The 15,813-nt window shown below is 35.3% G+C and overlaps 1 protein-coding gene across 2 annotated transcripts; it reads right to left on the bottom strand.

The window, feature by feature from the left end:
• Positions 1 to 12,877: 12,877 nt before the first annotated feature.
• Positions 12,878 to 15,682, bottom strand: LOC110696325 (F-box protein At4g22280-like). 2 transcript variants are annotated; one of them, XM_021873619.1, is made up of 4 exons: positions 15,406 to 15,682; positions 13,930 to 14,923; positions 13,487 to 13,516; positions 12,878 to 13,402 (listed from the first exon to the last, which is right to left on the bottom strand). In XM_021873619.1, the coding sequence occupies exons 2-4, from the start codon at positions 14,884 to 14,886 to the stop codon at positions 13,142 to 13,144; spliced, it is 1,248 nt and encodes a 415-aa protein (XP_021729311.1). In that variant the 5' UTR covers positions 14,887 to 14,923; positions 15,406 to 15,682; the 3' UTR covers positions 12,878 to 13,141. The 2 variants fall into 2 exon arrangements, with proteins under 2 accessions (XP_021729311.1, XP_021729312.1); XM_021873620.1 differs by lacking the exon at positions 15,406 to 15,682 and having other exon boundaries at positions 13,930 to 15,156.
• Positions 15,683 to 15,813: the final 131 nt, after the last annotated feature.

Genomic DNA, 15,813 nt, shown 5'->3' with positions numbered 1-15,813 from the left:
TTGACGAGGAAGAGGTGGTTAAGACGATGGAGATGATTATTTTTTGATGAGATTCCTTTATCTAAATCACTATGGCTAGGTTTGAGTTTCGAAATCTGTAGCTTTCATATTTTTTTGATTTTTTATTGATATTTGTGTATTCTATTATGAACAATTCTGTTTTTGGTTATATTTTGGAATTTTGAACATTTTTAGTTAAAAATATGAACATAGGACACGTTTTGTAACACCCCCAATAATTCTCTCTTAAAACCTGTAAATACCCTGAAAAAAAATCCAAGAGAATTACTCGCGTGCTACCGCCACGTGTTCAAATGTTAAGGCTATATCAGAAATTAGCAGCGGAAAAACTAACTCAGTTATAAATAAGTTTCAAAACCAATAACCAAAACCAAATTAAATCATACAACTTGGAACCATTAAGGCCCTTATTCAAAACCCCACAAAAGTAATAAATAAATAAAACCATAGTTTAAATAAATTCAAACTTATGAAAAGAAATAAACTGCGAATAATAACCAACTCTCTACTCAAAATCCCATAACCCTGATGCAAATGTTGCGTATGTAAGAACCCGTGGTTAATCTGCTCCCCAATATTACAAATGCAAAAATTGGATCATTACAGGGTCATTGAAAGGCGAAGGCCATGACCAAAGAAAAGCACACACAAAAGCACGCAATCAGCAAAGCTGAGTACATACAAGCTGCGAAATAAATTAAGAAATACCTATCTTGCTACTAATAATAAACAAGCATAAGCATCATTAAATTATAGACTCAACACATAACTCAACTATCAAATTTATTAAGACTTCACTAGTTGATATTAACTAACTCATTTATTTATTTCATTGGATTACGCAATAGACAAGGTTGTCCAACCCATGCTCCATTTGGAACATCAATAAAAGAAAAACCCCATGCCTCCTTTCAGAAACATCAATAAACATCCAACGACCACGGGCGCGACTCCGTGAACGTAGTTAGCATGAGATCTCACCTAACTCCTAGTTTTAAAAAAAAATAATATTTGAAATAGGAGACTCGTAGATCAGACGACCTCGATAAAAGTACACGGCTAATACCCCGTGTACCCCAACCCCTGATTGTCATTACTCCAGAAGTGCACCAATCCAGAGTTTTATTGCTCATTCATCTTTCACTTTACGTGATTTACAAGTTTAGACTTAGTGATGACTCATATGCATAACAATACAAACATTCCAAACACAATTCGATCAAACAAGGCAAGTTTCCAATTTCAATTCTTGATTAATTAGTGACAAACAACATTTATTATTTATTCCTTTACTACCTCGGTGTATAAACACCTTGAGTGCATAAGGCACCCCAAAAACCTTAACCTCGTCTTATAAGACTTAAATTCTTCCTTTACTCATCCTGCTTGCATAATCATGAATGAGTAATAAATTAATCATTACACCAATCATATAACTTTGCCTCTAAGCGCACCTTGCATAATTAGAGCACAAATAATACTTGGAATATAAAATAGTGCACATCATATGAAATTCACAATGTATAACCAAACAATCTAACTCATTCATCCCTATACATGATACTAAGTTCTCGATCCGTCCTTAAACATGCACCTACAAGCAAGGTTTCGTAACTTGTACGTACCTTGAGCAAACGAATTGGTATGCCACTTTACTAATTAGAAATCACCTTCAATAAACTCCTCTTCTAAACCAAATAATAACATCTCAATCAATACCCAATCTATCAAATTTACAGCAATACTAACTTACTTTAAAACCTTCAAAATCCAAATCAAACAACACTTTAAAACCTTCCCTTTAGTTAAAATTAAAGACTTATATAAAGTTCTTTAAATTTTATTCATAAAAACCTTAAAATACACTCTTATACATGAAATTACAGCAAGTTTAAAGTTTAGTAAAAATCTTAAAATTATTTAAAATCCCTAATAATCTCCCTTTTTAATGGGTGGTTAAACCCTCTTTATAAAACATCAAAAGTAGTACTTAGAAACTATTTCCAGCACTTAAAACTTCATTAAAAACATATATTTATGCTTAATTAAATTTAAACATAATTAATTTTATTAATCAAACTCATGGATAATATTTTAAGTATAAAAAACTTTGTTAAATTAAAAAAAACTGCCCGAAAATCATATTTAGAAGCTGAATTTGGCCACGAAAGAGTGGTGCACACTATCAAGGCAGTGATTCTTTCTTAAAACGTTGTTTCCACATGGAAAACACTACTTTTTTTTTTATCAAAATCGGATGACTTCAAAACCTGACCGGGATTAAAACGGGATTAATATTAACGAACGTAAATCTAAAAATTAAAACACGAATTTAAGTGTTTAAAATAATCTGGAATTAAGTTAAACTAATTAGTAGTTATAATCACCAAAATTTCAAAACATTTTTATTTTTGGTAAATATGAAGAATTTTATTACCAAAAAGAGAAGTTACAACTTACAGAAGCTAAGAAGTAACAAACACCAAACCCCACAAGACCTGAAAAAAACAGGCCAACCAACCACCAACAGTTCAAGCCCAATCTCCTGCCACCTTCTAGGAAGGGTTCAAGAGAAAGAGACAAGAACAACCTGAGCTCAAGCTTCCAGCCACCTTCTAGGAAGGGTTCTAGAAACCACGCCCAAGAACACAAAACAAACACACACCTGCAAACAAGAAACATCAACCCAGCAACTGTAAAAAGAAAACCCCCACCTAGACTCAGCTGCAAAAGCAACAGGACTAGACAAAAGAGGGGATACAACAACTCAAGGAATACAACAAAGCAAAGCACCAGAAAACAACACAAATTTCAAAAGCTGACTAAAACCAGCAGTAGCAGCAGACAAAAAACAGCAGCAAGAGACCAGAAAACAGCAACATCAGATCATAACAGCAGCACCAGCAACTGACAGCTTGCAGCACCAGACCAGGCTGCCAGAACTAGCTGCAGACCCAGAGCAGCTTCAAGCCACCAACTGCCACCTAGACAACCTGCAGCAGACTTGAAACAGCAGAACAAAACTGCAACAGCAAGAGAACAACAACAGCAACATAACAGCAACAAAACAGCAACAGCAACCCAAAACAGCAAACCAGCTGCCAGAAGACAAACCACCAGCTGCCACCTAAGAAAACCAGGCTGCTGAAGACTGCAGACAACACAACAAACAGAAATCTGACCAGAAACCATCTGCCACCCAAAACAGAACAACACCAGTAACTAGCAGACTAGAAACCAAACTGCTATAACCAGAAAATCAGTGAAGCAAAAGCAGCTTCCTGTCTGCTCCATTACATCTAATAGCAACATGAAATATAATGTCTTTAAAAACAGTTTCTGCAGGTTTACAGTCACCCGTAAACATCAAACTATTCCATTGCAACCATATATTGTAGATAGCCTCAGCAAAACACATAGAGTATACTCTACCCTTGCTGCTAGACTTCCTGCAATTCTTAACTATCCATTGTTGTTCAATGTGAGAAAAGGTTAAACTGATTTTTTCACATCAAGAAGCTTCAAAATCTATTCCCAAATAGCCTTAGAGTAAGGACAACAAAAGAACAAATGAGAGACAGTTTCACAAGAGTTCTGGCAGAAAAAGCAAAAGGATCACAACTTGTATTCCACTTAACAATTCTGTCCTTAGTGGCAAGTTTATCAAGTAGAGCTAACCAAGTAATGAAAATACTCTTAGGAGCGGCTTGGTTATTGCAAACAATTCTTCAAAACATCATTACTATAAAAGCCCTATATCAATTGTTCATAAAAACCCTAAAATCATGATTTTCAATAATTAAAAACCCTAGGTTATAAAATTTACAAAATCTGAAAATTATGTCATTATAAAATCTGAAATTATAAAGTTTAATCATCAAAATACAACTTGATACTAATTAAATTACTTTCAAACAATAAAATCAAAATCCATAAATCAACAATTATAATTACACAAATTAATAAAAACAAAGGAGAAAATAAGACTAAACTTTTTGTGTGGGAAAATTTTGGGGATTAATGGGGTATTTATAGGAGAGAATTGTAGGGTAAATAGGAAGATTGGGCCTCATAAAAATAATGGGTCAATTAAATAAACAAATGGGTTAGGCTTGTTTGATTGGACATAAATTGTAGAATAAAGGTGCATAAAATAATTTGTTCAAATAATTTTCGACCCATATTAATAATTTGAAACTTTTGAAATTAAATTATGAAAAATAACAAATAAATATTATAAATAAAATAAATTTTCATTTATAAAATATTTAAAAATACGGGAGATTACACGTTTCCTATAAATATATATTTTTACAAACATTTATTTTTGGATTTATGAACATCTTAATTATAATTTTGAACAAGTGATACATTATTTATGAACTTTTTATGAGATTTATGTATTTTGTAATCATTTTTTTTAAAAAAAAAAATTGGCATTCTGTACTTTATAAGGAAAGTCCAGCAGTATCTTTAGGTGCAGATGCTTTTTAAGGGTGTTTAGTGGTTTGTGGTTGGGTTCAGAACTTTTTGTAGGGAGTTCAGAGGTTTTTGTAGAGTGTTCAGTGGGTTTTTGGTTGGGGTTCAGAGCTGAGGTTTTTGTAGGGTGTTCAGTGGTTTGTGGTTGGGGTTTAGAAGTTTTTGTAGGGGGTTCAGAGGTTTTTGTAGGGTGTTCGGTGATTTGTGGTTGGGGTTAAGAAGTTTATGTAGGGGGGTTCAAAAGTTTTTGTAGGGTGTTCAATGGTTTGTGGTTGGGGTTCAGAAATTTTTGTAGGGGGTTCAGAGGTTTTTGTAGGGTGTTCAGTGATTTGTGGTTGGGGTTAAGAAGTTTTTATAGGGTGGTCAGAGGTTTTTGTAGGGTGTTTAGTGGTTTATGGTTGGTGGTCAGAAGTTTTTGTAGGGGATTCAGAGGTTTTTATAGGGAGTTCATTGGTTTGTGATTAGGAATTAGAAGTTTTGTAAGGGGTTTAGAGGTTTTTGTATGGTGTTTAGTGGTTTGTGGTTGAGATTCAAAATTTTTTGTAAGGGGTTCAAAAGTTTTTGTAGGGGGTTCAATGATTTGTAGTTGGGGTTCAGAAGTTTTTGTAAGGGGTTCAGAGGTTTTTTTAGGTTCAGAGGTTTTTGTACGGTGTTCAGTGGTTTGTAATTGGGGTTCAAAAGTTTATATAAGGGGTTCAGAGGTTTTTGAGGTTTTTATGTTATCAGAAGGTTTTTTGGGGCTTTTTTTGTTGCTTCTAGTGTTTTATAAGAAGTTTTAAGGGGCTTTTCTTTTGCTTCTTGTGTTTGATCTGAAGTTTCAGCCTTTTAGGTTGCTAATTTAATTTTGATTTTGATCTTCATCCTCTTCAGTAGGAGTAGATAATTTAATTTTGATTTTCCACAAAAAAAAATAAAAAATAATTTAAGAAAAAAATCAATAAGACAATTATACAGTAGAATATTGTTTCAATTTTATAATTTGTTCATTTTTTGAGTGATGTTTTCGTGTGTTTTTCGCCTTTCACCATGGTGGATTGCAGTTTTAGAAAGAGAAAATTGGTGAGAGAAGACATAAAATACAAAAAGAAATAATTGAAGAAGATTGTTAATTTATGAGAGGAGAGAGAAAATTGGTGAGAGGAGACATAAAATACAAAAAAGAAATAATTGAAGTTTTTTAATTTATGAGAGGAGAGAGAAATTTTTTAAAATGAAATAAAGATAAATATGGCGGATAGAAAGGAGAACAATTAGTTTTTTTAAAAAAATTGAACTCCATGTGGCCTTTTTTCATCTGGGCTTTCTCTATTGGGCATAAATTGGGCCTGGTGCACCTATTTCTAGGTGCACCATGGTGCACATAATACTAATTGCCCCCCTCTCTTTCTCCCTTTTCTCACCTTCCCTATTCAATTGCTTTCAATTTCTCACCTTCCTCCCATTAAATTTTCTGGAATTTTCATCTCTCTCCTCTCATTTTTCTTCTTTCTCTCTATAAAAGTGAAACCCTAATTCCCACGTCTAGTAGAAAAATGCATTTTGGCACCGGCTCTAATCTCCCCTAAGACATCGGTTTTGAACCATTGATCATTTGAGGGATGCCAAAACTGGTTATTTTTTCCACTGGTGGAAATAGTGCAAAATAGCACCGGTTAACCGATGCCCATATTTGATTATTAGTACCTGTTAACCGGTGCCCATAATGTCCCTTTTTTTTCACTTGAATTTTTCTCCACGACCACCGAACCCACCCACCAGACCCAATTGCACCAAACCCACCTACCAGACCCACCACCTTAATCCACCAAACCCACCTACACCGAACCCACCTACCAAACCCACCACCTAAACCCACCTAACCAGAACACACCACCACCTTAATCAGCCTAACCCTAACCCACCCAACTACCTCATACCTATCATCTAAACCCACCTAATCCGAACCCACCCACCTTAAACCACCCAACTAACACAGATCAATCACCTAAACCCACTCAAATAAAATCCAGAACTACCACCCTAACCCTACATATTCCGACCAACTACCCACCAAAAACTATCCACCACAACCGCCCAAAACCACAACCACCATCCAAAACCACAAACCCTCGAATTCCACCAAAACCCCCTGAATTCCACCAAAAACCACGAACCCCCGAATTCCACCAAAAACCACAAACCTCTGAATTCCACCAAAACCACCCCCACAACTAAAACCACCACAAACCTCCGAATTCCCTAAAAATCTCAAAAAACAAAATAAAAGAAAGAAAAAAGAGAACTTACCTCGAATTCCACCACCCCCCCCCCCCCGAAATTTGCATGAATTAGGGTTTTAAAGGTCAAATTCGACCATGAAAGAAAACTCTAGATCTAGAGTTTTCATGGTCTAATTTGACCTGAAAACCTTTGGTTTCATCACAAGGAAAGAGAAAGTGCGAAAGAGGTGTTGTTGTTGATGTCGGTCTTGGTGGTGGTGTTTGTTGCGGCGATGGTTAGTGGTGACGATGGTTAATGGTCGAAAGAGGGGAAAGAAGAGGAGAGAAGGAGAAGATGAAAGAGAAGAAGAACATTTGTGAATGAAGAAGAAAATGAGAAGAGATCAGAAACGAGAGGGGAGAGAGAGAAGAGAGGAAGATGATGGAGGGGGGAGAAACGACGAGATCATAGGAGGAGAGAGGACATAGAAGAGGAAAAGGCTAGGGTTTTGGAGATAAAAGGTGGTTTATATATGAAGAAGAAAATGTTGATTTTTTTTTTATAAGAATTCCCACCGGTTCAAACCAGTGGGATTTCCCTAATTTGGCACAATTTGGTTTAAACCGGTGCCATTTCTATTAGTGTAAATCCTGCCCCTTTTTTCCCAATGGTGTTTAAAAACCAATGGCCTTTACTCGGTGCCAAATTGCTATTTTCTACTAGTGCACCTTCATCCTTTACTTTCTTTTGCATATAGGTAGTTGAAGAGGAGGTGACATGTACATTTATGGAAGACATTTCCTTCTGGAATTCACAACCAACAACATCAATGTTAATTCTAATTGAACACAATTATCATTCACTCCCTAAGCCTAATTATATTAACCAATTACAATTTTAAAAAATCCCAAAATTTTTACTAACATGAACCCTAATTTTTAAATTTGAAATTGGAGCTCAATTCATAAATCATATCAACAATTCCAACGATACATAACAATTGGAGCATAATCACAACAGAAATTGCAAAAATATACCTAATAGTTCATGGTATTTGCGAATTAAGTGAAATGCGTACCTTCTTCCATAGGACCATAGGTATGATTTTCAAACTGCAACAATAACATTTAGCCACTATTATTGGTTGTGTAAATTTTACTATGGATTCATGGAGAGTTGCTGCATTGTTTGAATGTAATAGCTAGTAGGCATTAAAACTACGAGTCAAGTACGTTTAATTGGCTCCCTTTTGACACTATATGAATTGGTAGTTGCAACTAGAGGTGTCAATTCGGATAACCGGATGGAGTTTGGGTCGGGTCTATTCGGGTCGGGTCTGTTCGGGTCGGATATGTTCGGATCAAAATTATCCCTTTAACTCGGATCGGGTCAAATTCGGTTCAGGTCAAATTCGGGTCATGGTCTATCGAGTCCGGGTCGGATACGGGTCGGGTCAACTTCAGATCGATTCACTTTTGGTTCGGATATATTTGGATCGGGTTTAAAACGGGTTTAGCCGGGTAACTTCGATCGGGTCGGATGAATTTGGGTCGGGTTGATTTCGGTTCGGATGATTTCGGTTCGGTCAATTTCGGTTCAATTCCTTTTTGTGTTTGGCTGGATTTTGGTCGAGTTGACCAAATTCATATCCAAATAAGGTTATTTTTAAACTAGAGATATTGTTTAGTTTTTACCTTATTATTGGGTCAATATGATTATTAATTACGAAGCACGAAGTTTTAGTTTTCTCATTTGATCAAGTTATGTGTAATTTTTATCTTTGAGGAAAATTAAGATTGAATAATTATCAATGACTTATCATACCTATATAAGTGAGAAGTGAGACCGAGCTAGTGATATATTGACGAATAATAGTTACATATGGTGATATATACAAAAAAGTATGTCATTTTTTTTAGGTTATTACAAGTTTATAACTCTTCATCAATTGTACAATCATATGAGGCTATGAGTTCTATACTATTAGTTTAGTTTATTACTGATTCAATTTTTTAAAGATATTTGTTAGAGTTGTTAGAATTACTTTATTACTAATTCAATTTGTATATTAAAACCTTGACATTATACATATTGATAGTTAATTGTTACTATGTAAATTCTTTTTATTTAAGCATAAATTATTGCATATGTGTGTAGTGAGTATATAACCGTGCGATGTACAACGCCTATAATTCTACAATAATGCACAATTGTACTCCGCACTTTTAACCAATAATATAACAGAATGGGAGGAAATTGTACTCTGCACTTTTAACCAATATAAAAGAATTATTAGTTCATATAATATAACAGAATGGGAGGAAATTCATTGAATGGGAGGAAATTCATTAAAAATGCCAATAGGCTTTAGGCAGCATTTAACTAGAGCTTTACAAGCAAATCAATTAACTCCCGCTTAATGTTTAGGTTTATCAGATCTTGTGGCATTTATTAAAGCTTAGAAAGTAAATTAATATAATTGATATGTACATGAAGTAAACTTAAGACTCCGGATTATTTCTTTGTAGTCAAAAAGTTAACTTATTAATAATTAGTAAGTATATAGTATAAGAAATTGAATAAAAAAGTAAATAATTAATTATGATCGGGTTAAATTCGGATCGGGTAAAAATAAAATCGAGTTAAAATCGGATCGGGTTAATATCAGTTCGGGTCAAAACAGATCGGATTAGATCGGTTATTTTTCGGGTCAATTTTGGATCGAGTTGAGCTCGGGTCGGGTCAAATCGGTTCGGTTTGAGTTCAGGTCAGGTCAAATCGGATTCGGGTTGAGTTCAGGTCGGATCAAATCGGTGCCGGGTTAAGTTCAGATCGGGTCAAGTTCGGATTCGGATTGAGTTCAATTTGGTTTCAGATCGGGTTTGGGTCTTGAATTTCTCGGATCAAATCGGATCGGTTACAGTTCGAAACGGATAATTTTTTTCGGGCCGGTTTGGTTTTGACACCTCTAGTTGCAACTTTACCAATATGGTCAGTATATGTCACATTGAGTATGATTTTATGCATGTTTTGCTTTAATGTTGTTGCCTATTTTGAGTTTCTTATATTGAGGATGGAAACTGGTTTTCTTGGAGGCAGTTGTGGACTTGTGGTTCCTTCCCTGCTTTCCTTCTAAGAAACTAAGATACTTAAAATTTTCATTTGCGTGAAGAGGGTTTAAAGGGATGCATTAAATACCCCATGATTATGCTCTGATGTTTAGCACATTTAACTCAATAATATCTAATCTTGTTGAAGAGTTACCATATATAAAAGAAAAGGTGATATTTTATAGGAAAAATACACTTTAATAATTCCAACTATGGGCGATTTACCTACAATAATCCCAACTATCGATTATTCTACAATAATCCTAACTATTAGGTTAGTTTTTCTCCAGCAGTCCCAAAAACCTGTTACCTGCTAAGAGGGTAAATTTTTTTTTATTTTTTAAATGCCACATGTCATCACATGATTGGCTTATTTTAAAAAAATTAAAAAAAAAACAAAAGAAAAAAAAAAGCAAAAATCGAATCAGCCAACCGCCGCCGTTCCCAGCCACCCACCGCCAATCGGAACCGGCCGACCACCTCCCTAACCTCCTGAAAATGGCCGGTCGGCCCTCCCTACCCTCGAAACACACACTCCCGATCGACCCCAACCCCCTAAAACCACTCTCCTCCCTTCCAACCCCTTCGCCGAAAAATCGATTCAAACAAAAAAAAATCAACCACTCCTCCCTTCCTACACCCTCGAAACTTCCCATGGGGGCGAATTCGAGGGTTGGGGAAAGAAGGAGGGTCGTTTTTAATGGTGGTAAGGTTGTTTTCGAGGGTTTCAGTGGTTTGGGAGTGGAAGTTTTTAAAGGTCGAATTCGGTGGTTTAGGGGTGATTATGGGTTGGCGAAGGTGGATTTTATGGTTGGGAAGGGTCGTTCGGTCATTTTCGAGGGTTAGGGGAGACAGCCGGCCATTTTCCGAGGGGCTAGGTGTTGGCCCTAGTGATTTGCGGTGGCACAAAGGTATTTTGGTGCGATTTGGGGCCGCTACTAGTGGTTTCATGGCCAAGGGTTAGGTGTTTTGGCCGGTTTCGGGGGTGCGGCTGGTCGCGGGAGTCGTTTCCGGCTTGGGTGGCTGGAGAAGGGGGTATTTTAGGGTTGCGGCAGGAGGTGGAGGTGGTGGTTAAGGGCTGGAATGGTGGCTGCTAGAATTTTATTTTTTTTTATTTAAAAGAACCACTCACACGCTGACACGTGTCGAACAACCTACAATAATAGGTTATTGACTTTTGTTGACCGGTTTGGGACTGTTGGAGGAAAACTAACCTAATAGTTGGAATTATTGTAGAATAATCGATAGTTGGGATTATTGTAGGTAAATCGCTCATAGTTGAAATTATTACAAATATAAATACCTATTTTATATATGTGCTCAATAATATCCGATCTCGTTCAAGAGTAACCATCTATAAAAGAAAAGGTGATATTTTGTATGTGCTTAAAAATGGTTAGATATGTATGCTTTTATATACGTAGTATGTATATATGTTTGATGACAAGCAGGGAACATGAACACGCATTGTTCTCAAAGTCATGTGGGATTTGGAGAATCATATAGTTGAATTTCTTAAACTTATTCTAGTCCATTAGCTCAATTGGTCAAACCCTGTATAATTTCATTGGCACAAAATATATAGCATCGAATCCCACATAGTATAGTTTTGTTTTTTTTTTTCTTTTTTTTTTGACGAGATACATAGTTTTCTAAAGAAATGTAAAAGGTGCATTAAATATTATACCATATAATAAAGATATACTAGCACCATTAAGAGCAAGTTTAGCCCTAAGACTTGGATGTGACATCATTTTTGGTGGTCCCCATTGAAAATGATGTTATCAAATTCTTATTAAGACTCACTTAGACTTACACAAATTTATCACTTTAGCCCTAAGACTTGAATTTTTGACATATTATATGTAGAAAAGTATAAAAATAAAAAAAGGGATAATAAAAATAAAAGTGAGGTGGGTGAAATGGGTCCCAATCTCAAGTGTTAAGTTGAGTCTTGAAACTTCAAGACTCAACTTGAGACTTGCTTGAGATTTTTGAAGAAAAATGGGAAAAGTTTTAAGTGTAAATCTTAAGACTCAAAATGATGATGTCACCCTAAGTCTTAAGGCTAAACTTGCTCTAAGAGTTTCAGAAAACATATACTTTAATGATGTTAGACCATTTCCAATGGTGAGTCTAAAGTGAGTATTTTTAGGAGAAACAGAGTAATTTTTACATCATATAGTAGTATAAATTTAACAACTCCAAAATAAAGTTGCTAAGTTTAGATACTCAATTTTGAGTCTCTTTTGACAAAAAATATGGATCCCTTGTCAATATTCTACCTATAACAATAGATCATAGTGAATGACACAGTAGCTAGTTAGCTATATGAGGGTTGTTAAACGTCGCTTCCCTTTTACTAGGCATTACTCACATTTTTTTTAATTTTCCATTTTTACCCCTATCAAATAAATAGCCACGAGGCCCACGACTCACTCCACGACACTCACAACTCTCATACTTTACTCTCATACTCTCATTTTATCTCTCTAAAAAAAATTAAATAAAATCATGAAAAAAACCACAACATTGATCACAACAACAATAAAAAGTACTAATACTAATTACTCAATTAATCACAAAATTAATAATAATAATAATAATAATAATAATAATAATAATAAAGGAAAATGATATACATAACCTTAGGGCTACATATAAGCATTAAATTTACACTTGAAAATTGTAAATAGTTAAGAAATCATGAAAATATAAACACTAAATAGTTAAGATTACAATAATAAATATGATTAATTAATCAATCAAAAAAAAAAAACTACATACATGATACATCCGCCCAAAATATTTGGATCTACCTAGGTGATTCCTAATTTTTAAGTGGATCCACCTAGGGGATCCTAATTTTTTAGGCGGATGTTTTATTTCAATTTTTTTTTAAAAAAGTACGACAACTTACAGAATCCTCTGATGAAACTTCCAGTGTCCGAACGTTGTTGTCATCCATCGTCCTAAACCCGTCGCTAATGCTTAATAATTTTTTTTAAAAAAAAAACTCGGATTTTTGGTGGTAGATCAAATGTGGTGGGTTGAGGTCGAATGTGGTAGTGTCGGGAACTCGGGATTTCTTTTAGCACGTGGTAGTAAGTAGAGGGGTCGGGAATGATATTATATCATTATACACTACAACTTAAACAAAGGGCAATATCGTCCTTCCATGTCAAAAAGGGAGCATTAGTATGTTAAATGGGAGCGACGTTTAGCACTTCACCCCCCTTACGGAGGTGACTACATAAATACAAGTAGCTATCGTGAAAGATCCAGACTCAACTAAAAATCAAGCGTCAACTCTTTGATAAAGAATTACATAGTTAGAGTATAACTAATTTAGCAGTGGGAGGTAGCCACTTATTAAACTTTTGAGCTTTCATTCTATATTCTTCAACACTGTCATAAAGAGCACAAGGTTTCTTAACAACAACAAGCTGCTCAAGCAATGGAGAAATACTGAGCAAATGCTGACCAAGTTCCATTTCCAAGTAACCTCCACTAAATTTCAGCATCTCAATCAACTTGAGGCTTCGATGACGTTCTTTCCCAATAATGTTAAGTAAGTTTTTGTGACTATCATCCTACACAAATACAAATTCAGTTTAGCACACAATAGTAATTGAAACACAAATGTATATTTAGCACCAAGAATATTGATAGATCACCTTATCAAGATACACCTCCACCCTGTTCAGCTACCAAAATTACATAACAGAATTAGTATGAATATATACAACTATAATAAAAGGAGTTATACAGATGAAGCAATACACCAAATCTTGCTTAGAAAATAATTATGGAAACCAACATTACAACCACAGTTCAAGTTCAGCAAACTGCATCGACATTTCAAGCCCCAACCTTCAATTATTCAACACGACATGACAAGGCGACTTATACTACCTCCGTTTCATATTAGTTATAACTTTGGAGCACTAATTGTGAGATATAAAATATTCCGAAGTTGCAACTAATATGAAATGGAAGATGTACATGAAATTCGAAAGAGTGATCAAGGAAGTGTAGGTGTGAACCCTACTCAGATCACTTTTCTGAACATGAGATTGATAATCTTAACCAAGAATCACAAGGAATGCTTTAATTTTACCTTAATTGAAAATTTCTGCAGGGATGGAGCAGCATTTATCAGCATGATTAGCCAAACGTAAGGGTGAGAACTCCACCGATCTGGTACCACTTCAACTATTAACTGCTCAAGCATTGCGAGTTTAGGAAATTCCAGCAGGTAATCTACAGAGTTTTTTGCTGTGCAAGAATTGATATCCAGCTTAAGCCTCTTGAGTTGAGAGATGTAATTGATAAAAAGCCCCCCACCGTTTCTTATGAAGCTTCGGGAGTATGAAGAGCCTATAGAAAGTTGAGATAAAAGGGGAACATAATCTAGTTCAAGGCATCCCTCAAAACCACTACTGTATCGCAAATGTATCAGATTTGGTGATGAGATCTGAATCCTTTGATAGTAACAATTCACTAACTCCAGGCTCTTCAACTTAGAGGATTGTGTTTGTGTGTTGACTCTAATCTTATGCATAAAACGTGATCCCCACACAGCTAATCGCTCAAGAGATGGACTATTTGACATCATACAGTGAATAACCTCCCTCGAAACATTTATACACTTAAAGCAAACATCTCTAAGGTTATGTATTCCAGAATACTTGTGTATAGCTGGAAAAGTGTAATTTTTGCAACTAGTCCGTGATGAAAAGTCCAGATGAAGGCGAGTAACCTTGTTTGTAAGCGCAATTTGAACCCACCTATTGATGGCTTGATAACTACTACCAGTATCGGAATTGAAACTGAAACGAATAGTTAGTTCATCGAATGTTGGCTTAACGACTTCCAAAAAACGACTTATTCCCTTTGCTAGGATGGGTTGTCTTAAACTTAGTCTAGAATCATAATCATGAGTAGCAGGATATGAAAAGATCAATTTGGAGCCAATGCTTTCAGTCCACAAGTTGCGCCATCTACGGGAAAGGGCACTTGTTGAGACGGCTTCTCTCAAAGACAATCGAGACAATATATGACACAATAATATCATTGCTCAACCGGCTGAAATTGTCGACTACACTCGAACACTACACATAAAATCAATCAATCAATCAATAACTATATACTAACAGACACATCAGTCACCAGTAATGACACGTGTTTATAAAACAAGTTCCCCTTTCGCAATGGTACTGGTTGCCATGTTCCTGGGGCTGTCTTATTATTAGTCTTACGCTTAGCTAATTCCGCGGCTAATTGACTTAATTCTGATCTCTTACGCTTAGCAGGCATTAGCGCAGTTTTTTTGTTTTTGGTTTATTCAAACAAAAATCTGCTACCAATCAAAATAGAATAACATTATTTGCAATTCACGATTTCAAATCAATCCAACGGATGATTTAATTAATTGATCAATTAATGTAAGATGCAAATAGTTGAGATTTAGCAAATTTCATCTTAAGCGAGCAATAATAATCAATTCTAAACAATTCATCTCAGCAATAACAAAATTAAAACGTGCATTTACACTTTTGAATCCAAAAATAAAATAAATTTTGCTCAACTTTACCTCTGAAAGTTTGTTCTGGTATTATTTGTTCACTGCTTCTGAAAGTTTTGCTGAATATAATTTATTTAGGGAGGACAGATAAAGATAGTGGATTTCTTAATTCCAACACTTACAGAGTTACAGGATTAGGATTTTATATGCTCAGCCCATTTTATTGGATTTTTATTTTCTGAAAATTCTTATGTGGACTGGTCTACATTAACTATTAATGTGAACCCAAAGCCCATGCCAAACGGCCCAAACCTATTAGCAATTCAGTTCTTATCCAACCCTACTCAGCCCCAATCCGAGGAAAAAATCAGCTCTGAATTCGAGAAAAAAGTAATTCGAGTCTAAATCCGTTAAAATAATCTGACTCCAAGTTGGAGGAGGATCGAAGTTGGATTTTACAAAAAATCCAAGAACAAA

The sequence above is a fragment of the Chenopodium quinoa genome, unplaced genomic scaffold, assembly GCF_001683475.1.
Source record: "Chenopodium quinoa cultivar QQ74 unplaced genomic scaffold, ASM168347v1, whole genome shotgun sequence".
Classification (NCBI taxonomy): Eukaryota; Viridiplantae; Streptophyta; class Magnoliopsida; order Caryophyllales; family Amaranthaceae; genus Chenopodium; species Chenopodium quinoa.
This window is presented reverse-complemented; position numbering and strand designations above follow the sequence as displayed.